The sequence below is a fragment of the Zeus faber genome, assembly GCF_960531495.2.
Source record: "Zeus faber genome assembly, chromosome: 2".
Taxonomy (NCBI): domain Eukaryota; kingdom Metazoa; phylum Chordata; class Actinopteri; order Zeiformes; family Zeidae; genus Zeus; species Zeus faber.
The window spans coordinates 30,151,462-30,177,670 of NC_137189.1; the positions used below are offsets into that span (position 1 = coordinate 30,151,462).

Consider the following 26,209-nt stretch of genomic DNA (forward strand, 5'->3'; position numbering starts at 1 on the left):
AGAGCCTCTGTCATCCACTACTTTCCATCCACTATCCATTTTGTTTGTGTGGGTGTGTGCCTGTGTGTGTGTAAAATCAAACACACACACACACACACACACACACACACACACACACACACACACACACACACACACACACACACACACACACACACACACACACACACACACACACACACACACACACACACACACACACACGCACACGTACTGGTATCAAAGTGAGGGCCGAGTAAATACACCTGTTAAGTGAGGACCCATGTTTCTGCTGCACTTCTAAACCAAAAAACAGCAAATTCTGATCCTGGTCCTCACAAGTATCATAAAACAAACACACATACTGGACACACAGGCAGACACCTACTGGAGTGCAGTATTCCACCATAGGGTACTGCATCTTGTGTCCCTTGGCGACACGTCCGGAGAAGAAGCAGCTTTGGCAGATGTCGTAGTTGAAGTGCTTCAGACTCCGGTATCTGAGCGACAGCGAGAGAGAGAGAGAGAGAGAGAGAGAGAGAGAGAGAGAGAGAGAGAGAGAGAGAGAGAGAGAGAGAGACATAAAGATGAGCAATAAATGAAGCCAAAAGAAAAGAAGATTGAGAGAGGGTGAGGAAGAGAAAAACAGCGTGAATAAAAGAGGAAATTTACGGCCTTGCCCACCCCCCGGGGGGTCTGGAGCAGTAAAAATTCCTGCCGCTGGGCTCGGCACCGTAGCTGAAGGGGAAATCTATCCGCTGCATTCTGGGACTTTTAAAAATAAATCCAATTAGTCCCGACTCCCCTCCTGCCTTGTGGAGTTTGTGGTGTTCTTTAAGCTGTACCGGGATGGAAAGAGGACTGGGAATCCTTACCGAAGTAGGAGTACTCAAAGTATAAAATGAGTTAAAAAAACTCAAGTAATTACCTATTGAGTTATTTTTCACAACCCTTCGTATTTGGGGGAACAATCTTTTTCAGTTGACGTTGGCTATAACCCAATTGTTAATAATAATAGACAATAGACAAATCCACAGTCTTAAGGTTCTGCTTCCTTTAAGTTTGATTTAACGTAAAAATCTGCTTGAAAATATTGAAGTACTATATTTTGTCGGAAAACGTTAGTTAAAAGTTAGAAAAGTAAGTATAAGTAAGTAAGTGAGCGTAAGTACTGGATCTCCGTTCTACTCAATAAAGTACTTTTAGAGAATAGAAAGACAGAGCCTGTAGAAAACCCCCGCTGGGCGTTGGGTCCCACACGCAGTGGTGTTTGATTGCTGTTATTTTAACGATTAATAATTAATTTGTACACTTGGTAGTCCCCCTCTATTTGTTCACCCTCAGAAGAAGAACATGGGTGACTTATGCTCTGCCTAATTAAAAGAAGAGATCAAGTGTCAACAGTTGTTCATCCGGTGGGACTTCAGGAAACAGTAAGAAACACTATTTGATAGACGCTGCCACGATGGTAATTGCACTTCTTGCTTGAGCGTCTGCTTCTTAAACCAAGCATATTATGTGTTTTACCGACGATGCAAAACTCACTTTTTCAGTGCTTGTGCACATACATTTGGGTTTTGCCTGCTAACACACACACACACACACACACACACACACACACACACACACACACACACACACACACACACACACACACACACACACCGTTAAACCAGACAAAGCAGTCGGTTCATAGTGAGCCGTCTCTAATACACGTCATGGCGGTGATATACGTCACTTCAGCCGAATTAGAACCGCCCCCCGTCTGAGTGACTCCACCCACACGTGGAGCGCGATCGGACCCGCCAGCGTCGAAGCTAAGAGCTTATCCTGGGAGGTGCTCTGTTGTTGGCTGCAGAGACCAGCACAAATCTTTTAAGAGAGCGGAATTAATACCAACTGTCATTGACAACACTGCAGACGATGGAAATGTAAAAGTTTCAAATGTATTCTGCCGTGTGTTTCTCTTTCTGTTTGTGTGTGTGTGTGTGTGTGTGTGTGTGTGTGTGTGTGTGTGTCCACAGTAGGTTTGACCGTACCGTAGACTGTGGCGCTCGATCCGAGTTTCTCCAAACAAAGCCGTAGATGTATTTACTTTAATAATAGATAATATTTACTTTATTTTATTTTCCGACATTTCCGTAATTGAATGAAACAAAAACAAGCCCCCGAGCCCCGCCGCACCCCGAGCTGCTCAGGACACGCACTGAAAGTCAGAAGAAACTTTGAAATGAGGCCGTGTAGATCTAATAAGAGTGACGATGCGGCAGCTGGATTGCTAATTTTTTGCGTCAAATTTGTTCAGAAACAGATCTCAGTGAACTGATGAGGTGGAATCAGTGAAAGTAAAGCTCAAACCCCATTGGCTCATACAACTATGGGCTTGGCTGCTCATTTACATTTAAAGCTAAACACACAGAAACAGCCCGTTTTGGAACAGGACGGTTTAGAGGCATGCTACAATGGCTCAAATGTATAATCTGATTTGGTATTTTCAGCAGAAAACTTCAAAAACATGTTTTGGGGACCTCAGACACCTATATTCGCCTGTTGAAAAGGAGCATAATAGGTCCCTTTAATGTTTGTTATATAATTCTAATAACGTTGTCCACTCGGGACCCAATGAAGCCTGGCTGCACTGGAAGGGGGATTCCTCCCCTAGTGACCCATTCTTAGTTCTCTTCCACCCGCCCTCCCCCAAATGTTCGAGTTCGTCTTTTGCCGGAGAGCGGTTAAAGCCCTGGTCGTAAAGCCGCGCCCGCGCAGAGAGCGCAGGACATTTATGGCTGGCACATTCTCTGCGGGCGGCAGCAGAGAAAAAGTACCGCGTGAAGCAGGAAGTAGTAAACGAGCAAGAGCGCTAGACGGCAAACAGGGCTGTACGCACGGCTTGTTTGTGCCGAGGAGGAAGTCACAATGTGTAATTATTCTCTCACATTGCGAGACACTCTAAAGAGAAACTGCACGTGAACACGTTACATTTTATTTGTAAACTGAAATTTACAACGACCCTGTTAATTTACAATAAAATCCCCAAACCGGAGAGAGCTGTTGGCGTATACTAGTTTGCCTCAGCGTCAGAAAGTAATAGGCGACTTAAATTTCACATCTGACTTGTGCTGCCGATCAATGATGTCCAACGCATTAGAAATAAAACAGCAAAACGCTGATCTCCCATCGCTTCCAGTGCATTTCCAGGGAGAGGATCTCCGATGTCCACGCGCGCCATGGCGCCACCCCCTGGTGGCGTGGTTTGCGTCATGAGCTCCCTCGCATGACAGGCTTCTTCATAATATTCATCCACAACACTGTATGGACGCCGCTCCTGAAGTTGGAGAGACTTCTCAACTTTAAATGGAGACACGACGACACGATGGTCGTCGGGCGTCGCTCGTAGGTTCCTGACACAAGTTGAGGTGCTGACGTCAGCGTTTTCAAGAAGCTCAAAAATCTCCATCCTGGAGGGCGTTTTCCAAACGCTTTGCTTCCAGTTCCTAAAATGTATTTATCGTGTGGAGGGGAGGCCAAAATGCAGAGAAGATATCACGTTTTCAAAAATATCCGGGGGGCGCTGTTGATTTATGTGTGAAATCTTGAATCTGAATCTGACACTGGACTAAGATTAAGGCCTCCAGAAATAAACCTGACATGAGTTGTTGGCTTGGCTGCATTTCCCAAGTTCCCAAACTCCTGCTGATGAATTAAGTGTGATCTCATCTCAACTGAGAGAACAACAATAGAATTCAAACTGACCAGGCACTCCAGTAAAGGCGTCTATCAAACATGTGCTTGTTCATGTTCAAGCCTCTGAAACACTTCCGCCGAGCCGCTAATTCCTGCCCAGTCGGGGAGTCACCGCGGGGTGATGTGTCTGGTGTGACGTGAAGGTTGTGACAGAGATTTGGGTTTGTTACGAGGTGCTGACAGCTCCTCCACCGTCGGCGTGTGTCACAGCTGGTAAATGGTCCGAGGTGTCTCCTACATAAAGAGCTCCTTCACAAAGTAAACAAACACAGCAAGGAGAGGCTCCGCATTTTTATTTTTATTTTTTTATTATCGATTTATCATTGATGCCCATACCAAAAAGCTACCTTGTGCATAGAATCGCATTTGTATATTCTGTATATTTTTACATTTTTTACTATCTCGGTTTTGTATTTTTCGGCTATTCGTGTATAATGGTCATTGTTAATGATATTTTCACTTTACCTTTTATTCTATTTTATATTGTTTTATATGTGGTGTTGTTTTAAGCAGCCACACCCGTCTTGGGTCTAGGTAATTGGGCCCGGGATCAGAGGTGGCTGTACACCTGTTGCTCATCAGAGCAAGAGGTAAATCACACATCCCCCTAGACACACACACACACACACACACACACACACACACACACACACACACACACACACACACACACACACACACACACACACACACACACACACACACACACACACACACACACACACACACAACCAGGGAGAGCCTCTGTCATCCACTACTTTCCATCCACTATCCATTTTGTGTGTGTGTGTGTGTGTGTGTGTGTGTGTGTGTGTGTGTGTGTGTGTGTGCGTGTAACATTCCCACCTGAAGCCGATGATGGGACATTCCTTGCAGATGTTGCACTTGGCCTGGTGCTTGGCGGTCTCGGCGGCGGCCACACGGTGCAGGACGGGCAGCCACACCATGGACTGGGGCTCCAGACGCATCCAGTCCAGGAACATGGCCGCCTCCAGCTCGGGCTTGTTGTTGGCCTGCGAAGCGGGGGGGCGGTGCAGGTAATCAGAATCGGGTGAGGATTGGTGCGTTTCACTGCAGACCATTAGCATTGACCAAAAAAAAAAAAAAAAAAAAAAAGCTCAACAGTCTGAAAAAATGGACAATAAAATGGTCATGAAATAAAACAGAATAAAGTGATAAAGAGTAAAAATTATATTGATATAGAAAATTTTCAAATATATACAAATAGCCAAAAAAAATACAAAACAGAAATAATACAAAATGAATACACATTTCAATCTAGTTATTAATAGTAAATATTCAGCCAAATTATCCCCATGCCTAATTTAACGTTCCATCCCAAATAATAAGGAAAATAAACAGAACATTTTCAGGTTTATTTTCCATTATCCTGCCAAATCTTATCTTGCAACAGTTAACTGTGAGTTTTGTTGTATATTTCACTTCTTCCCAGATACTCACAGTTTTTATTTTTTATTCCATTGTTTGCTATTATTAGTGGATACTGTTTTTGATGTGAGCTGCTGGGACTTTGCAATTCCCTTCCTATCTATCCATCTATGATAAAGGATAGGATCCGTCATGTTCATTATTTACAGAGACCCTGGGAACAGGACGGTTTGGGAGTTTCCATGAATTTGACTTCTCATCTCTCTCTGAAACCCCCCCCCCCCCCCCACACACACACACACACACACACACACACACAGACAGACACACACACACACACACACACACACACACACACACACACACACACACACACACACACACACACACACACACACACACACAGACAGAAACAGCTGGAGTGGAGCTAACCAATTCCCAGTCTGGGACGGAGGAGATTAGGGAGCCCACCTGCAGAGCGAGGGGCCATGTGAGTGTCTGCATGGGTATTTTCCTTTGTGGATTCATGCATTTTATGAATTTCCCTTAAAATGTGCCCCTTTATAAAGTTCTAAAGACAACTCGGAAGAACGTTACACAACACTGACTCAGTTGCCTTGTTACTGTTATTTCCTAAACTGTGTGTGTGTGTGTGTGTGCGTGCGTGCGTGTACGTCGACGTGGGTGCTGGGGCGCCGCACGTACAAATTGGAAGCAGCTGCGGACGGAAGGCTCAATGTTGGAGCCCCCGAAGGAGGCGACCTCCCCCAGCTGCCGGGGGATCTGGATGGAGTCGTGGAGGAGCAGACCGAGACGCCGCTGGTCGCAGAAACCAGTGGCACTGGCTACCTGCCTGAACAGGACTAGAAGGGATGGAGGGGTGGATGGACAGCAGGATGGAAGGAAGAGTGAGATATTTAGTTAGGCCTGATCCACACATATATAAATATTTCTCAAAACCCATTCCCCCGGCTCTGTTAAAAAAAGTTAAATAAAATCCTGTCCACACCAACAGTGCTCTAGAAAATCTCTCCATCCGCACAAGACGATTTAAACGATTTAAAACGCTGAAATAAGCACGCCAGGCCAGTAGGGGGCGATAATATGTCCTAAAACTTGGTGTCAAACACCACGGAAGAACATTAGGAGCGTGCGTATCGGGCTTCTTCATAATATTCACACACAACACTCTACAGACGCCATCCCTGAAGTTGGAGAGACTTTTCAACTTTTAACGGAGACACAACAACACGATGGCCGTACACGGCAAACTGAGTTTTGACGGGAGGCCAAGAGTCAGATAAAATACTACGTTTCCAAAAATAGCCATATACGTGATGATAATAATAATAATTATAATAACCACACGGGTCACACAACCCACGACCCACACAAAGGTCCAGTTTATTAATGTTAGGTAGGTATTACAGGGTTCGCAGGTTCGCTCTGTGATCACTTGCAGGGATGTTTAGAGCGGGCCGAGGGACTCTACAAACCGCCAGACGCCACTGAAAAGCGCAGATCCTTTCTTTAAGGTAGGTAGAGGGAAACCGACCTCTCATAAATTTGTCATGTTTATCGTGGAAGATTTTATCGTGAAAATGATCAAGATCGATTTATCGCACAGTCCTAATTCCTCCGAAGGATCTTAGAACTCCCTGCGGTGCGAAGACGCCTTCTCTGACAGATTATGGTTTACAGGGTTTTTGCGAAAACGCAGCACGCGTTACAGTTTTCCGGGTTTCCTTTAAACACAGCATTTGGTTCAAGTTGTCTGTCTACGTTTCGCACTCGCAATTGGCAGGATGTGAATGAGTTCCAGGGGACAAAGCTTGGACTTCGGATGATGATGTCACAAAGCGCCCTGCTCCTGAAACTAATAAAATTGCCTCAATGTTCTTCCATTTCCAGTAAAATTATGACAGTTTTTATACATTTATGCTCCAAATGTACATTGATATAAACATTAAAATAAAAAAAACATGGATATGCTGCATAACAATTTCAGATATAATACAGTCTATTAACAGTACAATACAATATTGTAATCATAGGGTTATTTTTAGAATTTATACTGTATCACAGCGTGTGTGTGTGTGTGTGTGTGTGTGTGTGTGTGTGTGTGTGTTTGTGTTTATGCTGCTTACATCTGTATTTGTCCTCCAGGTGAGCCTTGCACAAAGAGATGATTCCCGTTTTGAAAGACAACGTTCGGATCTTCCCGCTGCGACCGCTGAAAACCCACACAGCGACAACATATGATTAATATAATGGTTATTATAATAATTATTATTATCATCATTAATAATAATAATAATAATAATAATAATAATAATGATAATAATATATAGTATACACTCAAAAGTTCTGTCTTCATTCAAGTCCCATTTTACTACAGTACTCGCTTACATTTTGTAATACCTAATAACCACTGAGGGCCAAACTCACAAAGGATGGATTGCCACTAATAGCACGATGAATTGCGCATCAACTGTGCCCGCTGTCTGCGCCGTATTAGTATACCACTCACAAAAGATATTGTGCCAAAAATAAACCAATCCCAATGTTTAACTTTGCAGGTATATACACTGTGATCGCGCAGGAAGCAGATCGGCACAGCTGCCTTTTATTTTGGTCTGCGCAGTTACCGCCAGGTGTCTGCAGACGGTGATAACTTCACTATAACGCCGTGTGGCTATTTAGTGCCGGTGTTTGTAAAATTGGACGTTTTTTTGCAACAAGGCTCATTTGCATAGAAAGTGGCCAATTTGGCACCAAATGTATGAATAATACACAATTTAAATACGCGCATATAGCACTGGCAAACCGAGACGTTATTTGTGTGGCAGTGCAGTTAGGGCTGCATTTCACCGTTTTGCGGGTGCTTTGTGAATTACATGCTCGCTGTGCGATGCTTTCTGTTATTTGTCGCGGTTTAGAGGCCGCAAAAGACGCGCAATCCTTTTGTGAATTCGCTCCCGAGTTATGAGGTATTCCAAAATGTGGCAAGCTGTTACAAAATGTGGGTGTTACTTCATAATAATGAAGGTGAAATGTATAACACTGTGGCGAGTTATTACAAAATGTGCCATAATAATAATAATGGAATAATTAGCACATTTCAAGCAACGTAAGGACAATGTTGTTGTTACCTAGATGTCCAAGTATGCATATGTGCGTGTGTGTGTGTGTGTGTGTGTGTGTGTGTGTGTGTGTGTGTGTGTGTGTGTGTGTGTGTGTGTGTGTTTTACTGTACTAGTCAGGACCGGTCTCAGAATTGACTATTTTTTGGTTTAGAAGTGCACCAGGAACATGGGTCCTCACCTACCAGCTCTATTTACTTGGACCTCACTTTGATACCAGCACAACAATGTGCGTGTGTGTGTGTGTGTGTGTGTGTGTGTGTGTGTGTGTGTGTGTGTGTGTGTGTGTGTGTGTGTGTGTGTGGGGCTCCTACGTGTCGTAGACGTTGAGCAGCCAGTTGAGGCACATGTCCACGCAGAGCGGCGCGCTGACCAGGTGGCTGTGCTGCTCCAGACGCTGGTACAAGCTGCTGAGGCAGGAGACGAGCTGAGCCACGTCCAGGAGCTGCTCGTTCTGCTTCAGCCCGTGCTGCTCAAACACCTCGCAGGCCACCGGCATGGCCAGCAGGTCCACTGCGGGAAAGGGGAAGGGTTTAAAAAAAAAAAAAAAAAGTAATCCCAATGCGTGCTGTCAGAAACCAAAGCACGACGCCAGAACCTGACCTAGTCCGTCATCGCTTTGGAATAATTCAAATGAACATGACAAAACTTCACCTTTACATCCAGAGGAATAAGAGGGCTGCACCATAGTTTACACATTGTTCCGTTTTATATTTCCAAGTAACATACGAGGAGGTTTGGCGGACACAGATTAGGTCTAATCTGAGACCAAATCCCACTTTTAATCTGGACAAACTGAAATGGCTGTTCTCAGTCATGGTTTAAAACAGTCCCAGACTTGGTTTAGAACATCTGATTCCAGAAGGAAGATGAGAGCTGATCTAGATCTAAGTGAAGGCTGAAATTAAATCTTTGGATTAATGGGCGTGGCCTCCAGGTGGACCAGGTTGATCTGGACTAAGACCAGCACCAGGATTATCTTAGTCCGGGTTTACATTACACCCTCTGTGCAAAACCGGCCCATAGAGCCATATTTTTCCTGTCCAAGAATGACATTTAACACTTGACATTTGATCCTTAATGTCTGACTGTATTTAAAGCCAAAGATAGAAAATCACCTCAACGTGAGGGAGCCCGTTGGGGGGGGGGGGGGGGGGGGGGTTGTGAAGGGTGACACAGCATGGAAACCTCCACCGGCGTACTGGGATGCATTGCTTGTGTTATCCCGGTACTATTTAAAGATACTACGGTTTGGGACAATAAGCACTAACGTGGCGTTAGTGCTTATTGTCCCACACGGCTTCTGTTTAAACCCTCCACTCGGACACACCTGAACCTATTAGGCCTAAACACCCTAATTAGGGATGTAACGCTACGGTATCGACCAAAATACCACGGTATACGCTATTTCACGGTATTCATTTCCCCCCTTTCTTTTCTGTATATTCAAGTAATAGCTGATATTAAAAAAGAAAAACACGCGGTAAAGCCTCCGTGGCGCAGCGCGGTGCGGCACCCAGGGCTTTCAAATTCACAGGAGAGGCAAACTAAGCGACAGATAGATAAAAAAAAATCTGACTTATTTGCAAAATTGAAGACGTCAACTTTAATTCACCTCACCTCATGTTGTACCGCCCGGTAGCAGACGGCCAAATGCTGTAATAATCAATCCGATGAGTTAATTTCCCAAAACCCCGTTCCGCCGTGTCTGTTTACACACGCTCCCACGTGCGCAAGTAAACATGAAGCACAGTGTGGTAAAATACGGCCGTAAAGCGGTTCTGCCGCTGCAAACAAGGATGGCGGAACGCGTCTGCTGAAGGGAGGGTGAATTAAAGTTTACATCTCCAATTTTGCAACAAAACTCCATGCTGTGGGTATGGTATTACAGGGAAAGGCTTACGGTTCTGAACCGTGGTTGCTTGATACCGCGGTGTACCTTAAAACGGCACACCGTTACATCCCTAACCCCAAGGCACGCAGAACACCCTGCAAGATGGCCGACACCCGAGTCGGCACGCTACGCCCTCGACGTCTGGCTGACAGACAGTTCCCAGACCAAGCACTGGAGGAGAGAGAGATAACAAACTAGAAAACACCAAAATTGAGAGGAAAAACCAATTTCACACAGCCAGGCTGCCACGGCCAGGAGTAATTGCCTGTCTTACCTTGTTTTTTTTTTTGTTGTTTTTTTTATTTTATTTATTTTTAGATCGGCTTAGTAATTGCGGGGAGTTTGGTGCATCTGTGCTTCATGGCTGCAGAGCCAGCTAAATGGCTACTACATGACACATGCCTGTATGTGTGCGCACACACACACACACACACACACACACACACACACACACACACACACACACACACACACACACACACACACACACACACACAGTGCCAGAGACAGAAGGGATGAGAAAACGCGCACACACACACACACACACACACACACACACACACACACACACACACACACACACACACACACACACACACACACACACACACACACACACACACACACACACACACACACACACACACACTTTGGAAGGCAGAGATGGCAGAAGGCGCAAGAGGAAAAGAGCAAAAAGGAGGTATGGAGGGAGGGAGGGAGGCAGGGTACTGGCAGGAGATGAGAAAATAACAAAAGAGGAAGAGGACAGAAGGCCAGAAAAGGAGAGAGGACGGAGAGAGAGAGAGAGACAGACTCATCCCCAGAGGACGAGGAGGAGATGAAGAGAGAGAGAGAGAGAGAGAGAGAGAGAGACACGCACACAGAGGACCGAGGGGAAACTAGGACGAGAGGGAGAGAGAGAGAGAAAGAGAGAGAGAGAGAGAGAGAGAGAGAGAGATGGATTGCTTGGGAAGAGGAGCGGATTAGGGGTAAATGATGAATCGATTTTGTATCATAAAAAGAAAATACATACATTTTGCGAGATTAAATTGTTCTAAGATGTAGTATTATATACACTGTATGTTGAGATTTAGTTTTGGTGAGTATTGGTTTGTTTTGTTTTGCGGATGACACACATGCTGCGGAGGAGCACGCCATTCCGGACGCAGCATGTGTGTCATCTGCTAAACAAAACAGCCCAATACTCACCAAAACTAAATCTCAACATATATATAATAATACATTTTAGAACAATTTTATATTGCAAAATGTATATATTTTCTTACTACATGTTGGATATATGAATACTGGGATATTTGATCCTGGTTATTTTAATAGATTTAGGATGTAAGTCATTCATATAGGTAATTTAGCTCCTCAAACTCTCCTGGAAAATCAAAGCACAATCACAGTAGACGTAAAAATGGCAAAAAAAACAACAACAAAAAAAAAAACCCCAATTAATTTATTTCTCAAATAATTTCAACCTGAGAGCAGACAGAAGGAGGGAGGACAGCCTGGAGGAGAGTGGTAATGAGAGGAAGAAGGCAGACAGGCAGGCGGACAGGCAGACGGACAGAACTTACGACAGAGGGCTTTCTGCAGTCGTCTGAGCTTCATGGCGGTCCGATAGGCGGAGAAGCGGACGTTGTTGAGGTCGGCTGGAAACACACACCAACCACAAAAACGAAATGATAAAAATAGTATTTATTTTAATGGCTTTTAAATAATCATTTGAGTAGCGATTGTTCCACTATGCTAAAAAATAAAAAAATAAATAGGTCAAAGGTAAACACATCGTTAAATATTGTGCCATTGCTAAATGTGACACCGTCACACAAAACATCTTTTGCACAGGTGGTCATCCTGAAGATAAAAAAAATAAATAGCATATTTGAGACATTTTGCATTATGTGTATGCTCCTCTATATGCTGTCCCTAATTGTTGTTGGCAGGGTCCGCCTTTACCGGCAAACTGCAAAAGGATTGGGAAAGCGGTGAATTTGATAAAGCAGCGTAGCAGTAATGGATGTTGAAAAAACGTTTTTTTTTTTTTGTTGTTTTTTTTAATGGAATTTTAGTGTAATCCATCCGACAGGTTGAGGTTGAGGTTGATCCCTTGGTGAAGTGTCTTACCCAGAGACTGGTAGAGCTCGGCCATCTTGGGATGGTCCCAGCATGTCGTCTGGGTCTGGTGACTGGAAAGAAAGGAAACTGGTCAGAACAAGTAAACCGCAGCACGCACGCACGCACACACGCACACACGCACACACGCACACACCATCAGGTATCAGCTTGGACCTTGTGTCACGGTGTGTGTGAATGTTGAAATGTGGGTGGCGTAGAAACTGGAGCTAATTCCGCTGCCGCATCTGCCACAAACTCCCTCGAGAGAGAGTGTGAGAGAGAGAGAGAGAGAGAGAGAGAGAGAGAGAGAGAGAGAGAGAGAGAGAGAGAGAGAGAGAGAGAGAGAGAGAGAGTGTGGTTTGTCTGCTTAAATGCTTAAAATACTGGTACAAAAATAGTAAATTAAACTGATTGGATTTGTGGTGTTTTATTAAAGCGACGCCCGATCAAGAAGCAGACAGCGATGGCAGCGCCACTCCACTGGGATTCTGATGGGACACCGTGTGACGGTGTGGAATGAACATGAGGTGAAACCAATTTATTTTCAGAGTAAAAGCAAATCTTATATTGATTTTTATCATGCGTGGATCATAAGGGGTCCGCTGCAAATGAGGGCTGGCATTTCAAACTTACTGTGTCCGCTGGGACACTTTCACGGAGCTCAGCTCATAAAAAGAAATCGCTGAAATGGTTTTGCATCTGTCGATAAAATAAATGGAGGAAAAGCTGTAACTGCCGTGGTCGCCTTCTTTAAACGTCCAACAGGCAGTCGTCTATGACGTGGCTACAGGGCTCAGTCAAATACTCTTTGTTCGGACACAATATGGGTTTGAATGCCAAGTAAGGAATGCAAAAATCTAAACATCCACACGTACAGGGATATTTTTGAAAGCGTAGTATTTTCTCTGCGTTTTGGCCTCCCGTCCAGATCACCACGCCGTTTTAGGAAATGGAAACGAGGCTTTTGGAAAACGGAGCTTCTTGAAAACACTGACGTCAGCACCTGGACTTGCGTCAGGAACCTAGGAGCGACGCCCGACGACCATCGCGTTGTCGTGTCTCCATTAAAAGTTGAAAAGTCTCTCCAACTTCAGGAGCAGCGTCCGTACAGTGTTGTGTATGAATATTATGAAGAAGGTCAATACGCACGCTCCTAATGTTCTTCTGTGGTGTTTGACACCAAGTTTTAAGGACATATAATCGCCCCCTACTGGCCTGAGTAAAAGCATTTTCAAAAATATGCATATACATGTGGGGGCAAGGCGTAAATACAACATTGCACTTACATTTTCCAAGAATGGAAACAACATTGGAACTTTTGCCAACTAAAAGGGTATGTTTACTTTTGTAATTTGCGGTGGAAATTGTTCCCTGAAATAATTTATATATAAATACCAAACTGAAACAGGGTCTTTTTTTTTTAATTTTTTGAATCATTGCCTCCCTAGTGTTTTCGCCAATATTTCATAATAGACAGAAGAAAATAATCGCGTTTAGATTGCTCCTCGGTCCGGACACAAGCGCTCTCCTCTCACTGTATCTTTCACCGGGGGGAGAGGAGAGAGAGGCAGAGGAGAGGAGGCAGGGATTAAATAAGAGAGAGAGGGAGAGAGGTGGGAGGAGAGCTCTGTCATTCTCTCTTCACGCCCACTTTCCTCGTGACTGCAGCTCACCACTTGCGGGAGATTCACGCTAGTCACACTGCGTGAGTGTGTGCATGCAGAAATGTGCGCGCGCGCACACACACACACACACGCACTATAATAGTGTAAGGCTCGTGCCGTGCGTGCACCTTTTCAAATGCAACAAAGTTCTCCTTCCTCCTGAGACCATTAACGAGTCCTGAACATGTTTTGCATTAAATCACCCGTGGAAGGAATACAAAGTGCGTAGCCCGACATTCAGGGGAAGAGTTGCCCAGTTTAAACTGTCTTCACAATATATTATGGCGTGCATTTTATGTATGTAGACGAGAAGGCCTTGACTGTCTGCGTGACAGCTTGGGGTGTGAGCCACAGCCTTCGCCGCTGGCGTCAGAATAGTATTCCAGGTGTAGTCAGACCATGGCTACATTAATCCTGATAAACTCAATGTTTCCCCCTCGCCCCCGGTTTTGGCCTTCCACCCACACTGAGACGCCTCATTTGTCCACCGAAAAGGGTGAAAAAAATGTACGGATGGAAAAATAGATCCGTTTGAAAACACTGGCTTCGCGTCAGGGAAAACAGAGTTTGAGGTAGGATTGTCATGGGATCCAGGCTGTGGGTGAAACATCTACTTCACTCCTAAAGCCCAAACAGAAATTTGTGCGGCCTTTTTTTTCTTGTAACACCTGCTTGGCTCGTGACTTGGACATTTAGGCTTTTTCAGTGTGGACGGCCAACGGTCAAAAGTGTAAAGCTAGTATGGACAGGGGACATTCTGACACAAAAACAGCGTTTTCAAATTCATCTGGACTAGCCTCAGTGCGGCCGCTCATCCCGGTTTTGATGATCCACGGAGCCTGTGGTTCCTCTGGTTTCAACAGATCGTCTAACATGGGGGGCAGGTGTTAGTTGCGCTGACAGGTCCGGTCAGTGATGTGGTTCTCTCGCTTGCTATGATCCTAAATTGCTCGTTTAAAAATGTCCTGCACTGCTGGGAGTTTCTTTGAAGCCGTGCATGACTTTTGATCTTCTCGACGATGTCATTCTGGAGAAGATCGAGGCAGGGCATTAGACAGAGACTCGACAACCTCGACTCCACCGGCAAACAGAAAACGCACAGGTGAAGACGAAATGGACCGATCCAATGGATTTTTTTTTGCACCCGACAACACCAGGAACCAGCACGTACTGATGAATATCTGCACGGTCCTCAGGACATCCCACAAGCGATCAGTGGTACAGACTCTGAGCCAGCATAATAACAAACCCTGATGATAAGCAGAAGGAGGGAACCCACATAACACAGCCTCTCATCCATTGCCAAAAGCCAGGCTGTGCGATCAGGAGAGTAAAACGACAATTACACAAAACGTATAAAGGGCAGAAAAAAAGAACAACTCAGAGTAGTGACATTGTCATATATTTGTGGCATCACTCGGCTCATTCAGAGGACACTACGCAAACACCAGATCAACACACCTGCAAAACTCTACAGACAGCATTGAACCCAGAGAGAAACGTGATGCGATATCTGATACATGTCCTCCACGCTTCCCTTGCAACAGGAGCTATTTGGACGAGACTAGAAGAGCTTTGTAGTCCGGTCCTTTATCGTGTAGCCTCACATTCACACACAGAACTGGGGGAGGCAGCCACGCAAGGCACCCCCCCTGCTCATTCAGGGGAACACTGTCTTGCTCAAGGACACTTTGACATGCAACCAGGAGGGGCTGAGGATCGAACCAGCAACCCTATGAGCAACTGCCACCCCTAGACTAGACTTTCTAGTCTACATACACGGACTGTATATCATGGCTGCACAGTATTGCTGTCTGTTTTCGAGCCCTGTGACAGAATCCTAAAAATGAATAATCCTATCCTTATTTATCATTTCATCTGCTCGGCTCCCATGGACTCACACTGGACTGTCAGTCAGTCAAAATGATTCAACTATCAATTTGAGTTGCTGTTGAGGAACTAAATAAAGCATGACAATGCCCAATTGGAAAGATAATCTTAACCCCACACACACACACACACACACACACACACACACACACACACACACACACACACACACACACACACACACACACACACACACACACACACACACTTTAATAAACGCTATAAAGAACAACAAATAAAAAAAAGAAAGCTACTGACCAAATCAAATACATTGTTGAGTGTGGGAGTCAAATCTGATTGAGTGTGCCTGTCTCTCCCTCCCGCCTCTGTATTTTCAATGGCATCACCTCAGCCACTGTGCAATCAGACGGTGCCCTGCCACAAGATTTCCTCCCACTGAGACTCACACTTCTCCCGCCTGCACTCCCATTCTTAAGCACAGTCCCAACCAAGCAATCCGTCCTTTCATCTTTGGTGTTGAAATGTGCACGTTTGAAGTAAAGCTAAAAAAACAACAACACTATTACAGTACCACTGTAGGTGTGATACATGCAAACAACAATAAACACCTATGTGCAATAATGAAAATGGTACCATGTAGGAAATATATCAAACTAGTCTCAACAAAACAGAGCATTTCTGCTCAGATGAAAAGACGTGATTTATTGCACAAATTCTGCTCCAATGCATGTTGGAGATACTCTACACTTACAACTAGCACCTTGTTAAAAGCATACTGTATGTGTCAGCCACACACTCACACATCTAGAGTGAAAGCATTTTTACACACACACACACAGACACACACACACACAAACACACACACACACACACACACACACACCCTTGAGCTAATGAGGAGTCCCGTAGTCAAGAGCTACTTTAAAATCCTGTGAAGCTCTGAAACCGCTCTACCTCAACTTAGTCCGAATCCATCATTGGTGCCATGCTCAAATCCACTTGGACCACCACCTCAAAATAACTTGGTCTACCACCACCTCAGACGAACTTGGAACACCACCTTAGAAGAACGTTGCTGCTTCATAAATCTCTACAGTAACAACATACTGCAGTGTGCACCACCTTGCAACGCCAAACAGGCTGACGTGTACCATGAATATGGTTGATGTTTCCCTTTTGGTTGATGACATTGCTTTTCGGAAATTCACTGCAGTTTCTGTATCATACCAAAATAAAATCCAAATCTGCCACCTCCAGCATGAATACAGTACTCCTCCATCATGCTGCAGCCATCGTGTATCGGTGAAGGGGGACTGTGACTGGAGGAAAAGCCCCAAAGTGAATTGGGACCTCCACCTTATCACATACATGTTCCTTTGAGCAAGGCACTGACATGCGAGTTTCTCCAATACCACAGTATATAGGCCAGACCTGGTATCAATCTTGACTTGTTCAACTCACAAAGAATATAGCTTCATATTATAAGAAAATAGAGTACAATAACAGCCCCTTCGAAAGTCATTATCTAACGTTAAAAATATCAAATAAGCCACCAACAACCTTTCACTCATTATAAGTTGAAACACCGTCCAGTGAGGGACAGTGTTTAGTCTGCTGCTTCTGCGGTAGCGTGCATTACCTAGCTGACCCCCCACACATAAAGAGCTCAACAGTGAGTTTCCGGAAGTGAAAACCCCATTCGTATTCTGAATCAAGGCTTCTTGATTATTAGCCATAATGTCATAACCATCCAAGGTAGATTTACCACCAGCTATGATGGTATGTGCTGCTGTAGAAGCCACAAGTCTGTATGATATCAACCTTGATTTAAGAAAAACATGTTTTTATTCCAGTGTCATGAAGCAGTACTACAGGACCCACAATCCTAAAGTGTAACAGCGACGTCTCTGATTGGTGGAGCTCGCTGTTACCATGGAAATGTTTACCGCATCAGCGCCGACATGGCGTCGGCAGTGACGTCGGCAGTGACCTCGGCTAGTGAGTAACTAAACTCTACTTCTCGTCTTGTACCTTTGCCCTTTTTACCAGTTTTCCAATTTTTATTGTTCTCCAAATCCAAATGTTTTATGGTCACAATTTATCTGGTACTTGGTTGGCTTGGTTCCAGGCTTAAAACACTTTATATAAGGATTTTGAAACGTCAATGGAGTGAATGAATGGGAAAAGAATTTCCGGAAACGGAGCCGTTCTAAAAGTGGGCAGTCACTGTTCAGCTCTATTTTTATTCTATGGTCCTCCTCAACTCTCTCAACAAAGAAATAAAAACCGAGAAAAAGGAGGCGTGAACTGACTGTTGCTTGATATATATATAAAAAAAAATAATAATCTATTCATTCAGGGTTTCCATGGTTTGGGAGTTGCAGGAATTTGGGCGTCACTCATTGACATCCCTCATCCAGACTTTTCCAACATGGAGTCCTGAAGGGCATACTAGTGTGCTAATGTAGTACGCTGTGGTGTGGGGATGGTGTGGTTTGACCACCTGCCACACCTGTCCTAGGTCTAGGTAATTGGGGCCCAGGATCAGAGAGGCTGCATACCAGTTGCTCGTTGGTTGGTCTAACGGGCAACAGGTAAAACCCCAATCACCACACACACTCAGGAGAGGAGCCCTTGTCATGACACATGCTATCTGCTCCTGGGCTAATTCCAACTAGACCACTCTCCACAATAAAAAGTGTGTCTGAAAACCCAGAGTCCGTCTCTCTGTGCTGGAGGTCCCTGAAAACGCCACCTGGGTAGCGTGTGGTAGGCAAAACTGCCCCATATACCAAAGTAGTCTTTGTTATGTCCAAAACCAGCTCAAATAGTATGTGAAAGGTACCAAGATGACATACTACATCTGGTGAAATACTGTAGTATGCAAACATTGCACACTGCACTGGCACGCACATTGCAACACACTATGCAGTGTCGTCATCAAACCTCAACGTACTGTAAGGAAGTGGAGCGGTTACGTGGCCATGTAGTATGTTTGACTATATTTGGACTCACGCACTGAAGTGCGCTGGACGATAGTGTGTACATGTAGTCTGTATGGGCTCAGACTTAAGGTCTAGGTCTATACTCTTCAGGTATCAGCCTGATACTGTCTGGTATGGGGCCTCTCCGTCTGAGATTGAGCTATCTCTGTTTGTGCACACAAACCAAGACTGGATTGAACTAGTCACTTACTGACACACTTCTCTCAAACACACACACACACACATACACACACACACACACACACGCACACACACACACACACACACACACACACAAACAGATAACAGCCAGCTGAATAGCTTATTGCCAGAATGACAGAGGCGTTTTCAATAATGGATCTGCAGAGACACCAGTGTCACTTCTCACTGCAGTCAATTACAGCTCTTGGATGAATGATTAAAGGAGGTTTATAGGCTATAGGCAATGGGTTTTGCCGCCCGTCATTCTCAATGAGCTCCGACAGTGGGTTTCCTGCACACCAGGCTGCTGCAATGTACAATCGCGGCGCTCAGGGACATGGGCGGGGTGACAGCCAGAGCAGGTTAAAAGGCACCAAAACTTCATCGACCTGGTGATGACAGGCTCCACCTCAGCCAATAGGATCCAAAACCCTGCAATAAATAGAGAGAACTCAAGGACGTGCAGAGCACTGGGAAACCTTGCTTTAAAACGATAACCCAGTGCTTGATATCGTCAGTGTAAAACCCAGATTATTTGTGTTGATTGGAACTGCATTTGTTGCTTTGTAATGTCCTCTATAAAAGATATTCTTTGAATTAGGATAGTTGCTTGGAGTAGAAGTAGACTTATACTATAGAGACTAGAGAAATGATGACTGTGAATCATTCACTGAGAAACTAAAACCAAAACTAAGGTTGTTGAGTTAATATTGACCCATTTTTTTGTTTGACTTTGATTTGACTGTCCTCTATTAATGTCAAGCACTTGTTGTGTATAATTAACAACCAAATTAATTATTATTATTATTATTAATAATAATAATAATAATAATAATAATAAATCAGACTGAATTTAAGCTCAAAACCATAATTTTACTATTATCTCTGTGATTACGCAACATAATTGTGCAGCTCTTGAACCCCAAGAGCAGGCACACTTGCAGACTTAAACACAAATACAAGATTTTGATTATCTACCCCACCCAACTGGGAAAAAAATCCAAACTGTTTAGCAGTAATTAAGCCACTTAAATTTTGGACGGCTCGACATGAGGTCCATGTGTGGTCAGCCTACGTGGATTTACGTTAGGCTTATTAAAAGATTATATGCAGTACAGGACACAAAAGCCTATTTAAAAAACAATTTATGAAATACGGATCTTAAGATGTACGTTATCTTATACGGCAGAGGTGGTAGATCTGACGATAGCACCGGCTTTTCGACACGGTGGGGTTCCCCACCCCCCAACATTTTCAAGTTTAAATAGAGGGATTTTGAGGAACTAATTAGCCAGGGTTTCTGCTTATTCATCCAGTGCAGTGAAAGGCAAGCCGTTCGCTCCTAATCACATCTTTAACATTCTGACGGCTGCTGGAAAATTGCTTTTTCATGTTGTGATATGGAACGAGCAATCTTATTTCACCATCAGTCTCATCTGAATACTTTTGAACAGCTGATTCAACATGTTAGAGGCCCGGTAATGCACGGGCTCAATTTTGTTCACTTGACATCATCTATGCAGACTTAGATGCAGAAACAATACGGGGCCTTGACATCGCCGATATACAGTCAATTCTCTGGGATGACCCATGACCCAGGGCCGGACAAACACTTCTTATCCCCAAAAAAACTGCACAACTGGCTGTCTGACCAGAACCAGAGGAAAAACCCTCCGTGTCATGGGTTTTCGCCGAGTTTATTTTTTTAATGAATACAGCGGTTCAAAATATCAAAATACAATTCGTCTGCACCGAATCGGCTAATCCAGAGCATTGCAACTTGGATAGTTTCGGGTTGTCCGCAGACTGGATTTTCTTAGTTAGTTAATGCACAGCTTCAGGATCAACATTACTGTGGCATCATGGTCTCTCTAAACGCAGCAAAACAGAACAACATATGTAAATGTTGTCATGAAAAATTGTGGATGTATAGAATCCAATTGTTCCTAATGGTCAAATTACCATTATAAGATCAACGTGATTTTTCACATCACTACACACTATGTCATCTCGATGTAGAAGCGTCTATAGAAGCACAGAGAAATGTAGAAAAATGCAACATGGGCAATTTAAAAGGGTATCTGGGCAACCACATTTGGTGGAGGACAACCCTATATATAACCCTATACGATTTGTCCACACTGATGACCCCTACAACCCAAAAGGACCGTCACGTTTACAGCCCCAGACTGATTTACAGTAGAATGGTGGAGGGATGGCTTTGGGGGTAGTTTTCCTTTTCCGAGTTCAATACGTCTAAAAAAAAATAATAAAAACAACAAGGAATATGAAGATACCAAACATGCCTGGGCACATCAGGGCCTTTCCACAGGCACTGGGGGCGTGAACGCATTAATCCTGTTGTATTCTGTCACAACACACACACACACACACACACACACACACACACACACACACTAGAAACAAATCTGCAGAAACATTTGGTCCAAAAACCTGCACCAGCCCGCACCCCTGCTCTCATTTCAACAATCCGAAAAAATAAAATAAAAGATAGTTGAAGTGCATGGACTGTCCGTGCAGGATAACACTGTGTCCTATGCGTGACTAATACAAAGTGGGTTGATAAGATTATTTCAACCACGACTGAGCAAAAAACACCCCGCAAACACGCTGCTTTCTAAAGGAAAAGGGCCCTGCTGGTTGGCTGGTTGCCCTTTTCTCTTTTTTAATGTATCTATGGAAAAGCCGAAAATAGAACCTTAAATCTCCGTGCATGGTTCCGCACACACACACACACACACACACACACACACACACACACACACCTCTGCACCCATAGGTCGTGCACACACAAAAAGGCATCGGGGATTATCTCTGCCTTTGGTTTCTGGATTGCTTGGTCGCACAGAGGTGATTGTGTTTGCACTCCATTGGTGTGAAGGAATGCAACACTGGGACTGGGAGGTAAAAGACTGCAAAGCCCTGCATCTTCCTGCATGCAACTATATGAGCACTGAATGCACAAATAAACACGTAATGACTAACAATATTGAGGGGGAAACACATGCGACGGGGTGCGGGCTTGGTTTTGCAGAAGCATTGCCCTTGTTTGGCGTCGCAGCACCAGTTGGCCACAAAGAAACAAGAGAGCCATAAAAAATCAAACAAACAACAACAACAAAAAAAAAAAACATCGCCCTGGAACCCGGGGCCACGCGGGGGTGGCTTTATCCCCGGCACACCTGCCCTGGTTCCCCCGCAACATCTGGTGCCAAGAGCCGCTGCAGAAACACGGCGGAGCGGTCTGATCTGCAGCGACCGGGACCAGCGGCATCTCGGTGCATCTGGTTCTTCTGTCCCCGATCCGTGCTCCAGCTCCCGGTTGGCTGCACCACGACCCGTGCATGTCCCCATTACCGTAACACACTCACTTCCGAAGCTGCTCCCGCATCGCCGGTCCGATCAACGCTCCGACGCCTGTGAACGTATCACGGATCTCCGATCGAGTCGCGGCAATGGCCGAACCCGCACCGACCGATCGTCCTCCACGGCCGGATAAAACGTTGGGGTTTTTGCAGTGTTGGTGTGTGTGTGTGTGTGTGTGTGTGTGTATGTGTGTGTTTTTCGATGTGAATGCCTGCGTGTGTGTATGTGTGTGTGTGTGTGTGTGTGTTCCTGCGTGGATCGGTGTCTTGCAGGGGCTGACTGTCCAGCTAGACGAGGCGGAGCCACGGCGGAGCCTGCCTCCCTTCCCCCATCCCCCTGTATCTGGAGCTGGAAGCACGGAGCTCCGACTCTATCCGATCCGACCCGACCGAGGTTTTTCACCTCCCTGATGAGAGGGAGGGAGGAAGAGATTCTGTCTTTTTTTTTTTTTTTTTTTTTTTTTTTTGGTTTTTAATCTTCATTTATATATACATTTTTTTAAAATTATTTATTTATTTATTGGAACAGCAATGTTAATTTTTTTTCTATTTTTATTTGAGACTATTTTCACTCATTCGTAAATATATGTGCTAACTCTGACGTTTACATTTTCTGTTGTTTTTTTTTTTGTTGTTTTCCATTTACGCTGGGAATGTTCCTCATGTTAATACCACCCTTTGAATTGAATTGAAAGAAGGAGAGAGGGAGGGGTGGAGAGGGGGCGCTTTTCGAGGCACACAAATTCAAGACTATTTAGAGGGAGAGAGAGAGAGAGAGAGACAGAGAGAGAGAGAGGAGGGGGATTTTGCTCTTTGCTTTCTCTTTTTCCTTCTGAGACTCAAGATTTTGGGCTTGGGACTCCAGGCTTTGCTGCGCCGAGAGAGAGAGAGAGAGCGAGAGAGAGAGAGAGAGAGAGAGAGCAGCCTGTAATTTTAATGAAGACAAGTCTCAACTGTTATTTTATCCCTCAATAGTTTGTCATTAAACCAGTGTGTATATTATGAGAGAGAGAGAGAGAGAGAGAGAGACAGCGAGAGAGAGAGAGAGCGAGAGAAAGACAGAGGACGGGAGACGGGTTTTGGACGGGGAGGCCGATCTGAAGCACGACACACTTCAAGTTTAACCCACACGATATGACCCTCGTCTGCATCGGAGTGCCTTTGTCTTAAGGCCGAGCCGCCCGTGCGGTGCGCACGCTGCGGCGAGGAAATCAAAGCAACCCTCGAGGTGAAACTCGCGCATCCGCAGAAGGACAACACCGGAGAAGGCAACCAGTCATGTAGCATGAGCGGCTCTTTAACGGCCAAATCAACGCTTCAGCTCTGTTCCTTCCCAGGCGTGCATGAGACCATACAACGACTAGAATACGCACGTGTGAGCTTCATGCAGTGGAAAAGTGTATGTGTGCGTCAAAGGATCGGCCACTTTCAACACTCCTCTTGAAATGTTGGGTTCCCGTCACTTCTAACTGTTCATAGCACAAGCTCGCTGAGCGCTTTCCTACTGAGAGACTGCGTTTCTGAACATGTCCTACATTGTATTCAAAGCGACTTTTCGTACTCACTGCAGTACTTCCCGAGCCTAACGTTGGCTCTGGCGGGTTGCCAGTAGGAAGCGGCGCAACTTCCTGGTCCTAGTCTCTTACATTAGGGTGGACGTGGGCTAAAGAGCCGATTTGCAGAAGCGTAAAAAGAGTCAGAAAACCCTGAAAAAACCGACTAAAATCCACAGTTTGCGAGCATTTTTTTAAGGCTTAAATGTTTGCCCCATTGGACTGCAATGAAGCACAGTGAGAAGTTGCAGCAAAGTGGTAAGTTTCTCAATAGTAAAGCGTTCAATTATGGGAATCAACATTTTAATAAGGCCTGGGTTGAAAAGTCACAAAGTGTCCTGGGTGCAAATGTATTTTCCGTGCTGCAGGCAGAAATTGTGTGTGTGTGTGTGTGTGTGTGTGTGTGTGTGTGTGTGTGTGTGTGTGTGTGTGTGTGTGTGGTCAGCTGTCACTCACAGGGCCTGGGTCATCTCGTCAGGTCCAGGTTTCTCTCTGCATGTGGAGAGGAGAATCTGTCACTTCTGTCCCTCGTCCCTTACCTCCATCTCTCTCTCTCTCTCTCTCTCTCTCTCTATCTCTCTGTCCATCTTTCATTCCTTCACACGCTTTTCTGTCCCTCTCAGACAAAGTTGGAGATTGACTTCATCAAAACTCCCCTGGCGGTCGCTCTAAATCTGGGTATTTACATTACAGGGTATTTCCAGAAAAAACACTTTTGTGTATTTTTCCCCCCCTTCGGTGTTTATTCTTTAACAAGATATTACCGCAACCTCTTATCTTATTCAAATCACCTCACGTTTTAGCCGCTAATATAGACAGTTGACTGTGGGTCCATTCCACACCGAGGAGGGGAGTCAGCGAAGGAAAGTAGGAATAGAACATTTTGGTCAGATTAACTAGAAATAATACAAACAGTAAAAGAAAAAAGTCATCAATTATAAATGTAAATAATGCTGTATGGGAAAATATGGTCCATAAAGTAAATACAGGAGAGAAAGAAAGGTATTTTGTTCTAGGTGACTGTGAACCTCCCCTTCTTCATGTCGCATAACAATTGTAAAACTGCGATACTTTCTCAGACTATGGTCACAGACCCATTTATTATTATTATTATTATTATTATTTACACCTTACCAGTATCACTCCTTGACATGCATATTAGTACGGTCAGAGGCATTGTTTTTATTTGCACAACTGCATTGGAGCCTGTGCATACGGATTAGTAAAAACCACCCTCAGATATCCAACACAATTTAAAATCAATCACACATGCAGTGCCAGTCCCATGCCATTCCCCCCCCTCTCTCTCTCTCTCTCTCTCTCTCCCTCTCCTCATCCTCCCCTTCCATCACATTACCCAAATAAAGAGCTGGAATGTCATGTCGTCCCGTGGCTTCGGGAAAGCGTTGGGAGCATAACTGACGTACCAAGGCAGTGCGGTGTGGGTCCATGAGTCAACCACCTCGCTGGGCGACGTCGCTGCGTTATGAGCTACGCTCGCTCCGTACCGACGGAGCGAGCCGCCGTGCCGACGGCATCTCTCGATCCCCGAGCGCGGCCCTGCTCACACGCCCTCACGCCTCTTATTTCTCCCGCTGCGAAAACAGGCGAACCCCATAGTGTTCAACCCTGGGAGCGCCGTTTGTCTTTGTCGCGGGGTCACCATGGTGACTAAAGTTAAGTTGTTTGAGAAGCAATCTGTCGACGGAACGTCACCGTAAAGATGAAGATGTGAGGTTGCAGATCACTAGTGCACTGATTTGATAAGCATTGTGCCACGGACCCTGTTTGACAAGATTTTGTCTCTGGGACCCCGATCTGAGAAGGATTGTTATTGTACCTCCACACCTGTCTATACTATGGTGACGGTGTAGATCAACTTCCCAACACGCGGTGCACTGCACTCCTGGCAGGACACGGACAGCCGTTTCGATTCCGGATGAGGCTGCATCCGAGGTGAGCGCGAGGAGAGAATTCCACCTTTCATTGTTCTACAGTTCAAACAAAATTTAAATAAAAAGTACCTCCTTTTCAACCACCCGGCCAAAAAGACCCCTCACAAACGTCACCAGAGCCGACCTGTAGGCTTCTACCCGAGGGGGGGGGGGGGCGACTTGGCGGCCGCTTCCGAAACATTCTACGGCAACGACTCCCAAGATCGGTGCTCACAAGAAGCCCATCGACCTGAACATGTTGAGCAGAGTCGCTGTTTGAGGGGCCAATAAGAGGCCCCCCCCCCCCCCCCGAAAGCGCAGTGTAGGCGGGAGACAAAAATATCTCTGTCATTATCTTCG

General features: G+C 45.0%; 1 protein-coding gene across 3 annotated transcripts in view; it reads right to left on the reverse strand.

The window, feature by feature from the left end:
- The window catches only part of dmd (dystrophin), a 177,783-nt gene that overhangs the window by 22,016 nt on the left and 129,558 nt on the right, over nucleotides 1–26,209 (reverse strand). For all 3 annotated transcript variants that reach the window (XM_080024117.1, XM_080024116.1, XM_080024118.1), the window contains exons 58-65: nucleotides 24,372–24,407; nucleotides 12,286–12,347; nucleotides 11,736–11,810; nucleotides 8,570–8,768; nucleotides 7,260–7,345; nucleotides 5,818–5,975; nucleotides 4,570–4,736; nucleotides 368–479 (exon numbers count right to left, since the gene is read on the reverse strand). In XM_080024117.1, the coding sequence (XP_079880243.1) occupies nucleotides 368–479; nucleotides 4,570–4,736; nucleotides 5,818–5,975; nucleotides 7,260–7,345; nucleotides 8,570–8,768; nucleotides 11,736–11,810; nucleotides 12,286–12,347; nucleotides 24,372–24,407 (895 nt within the window). The remainder of the gene's footprint in view (nucleotides 1–367; nucleotides 480–4,569; nucleotides 4,737–5,817; nucleotides 5,976–7,259; nucleotides 7,346–8,569; nucleotides 8,769–11,735; nucleotides 11,811–12,285; nucleotides 12,348–24,371; nucleotides 24,408–26,209) is intronic.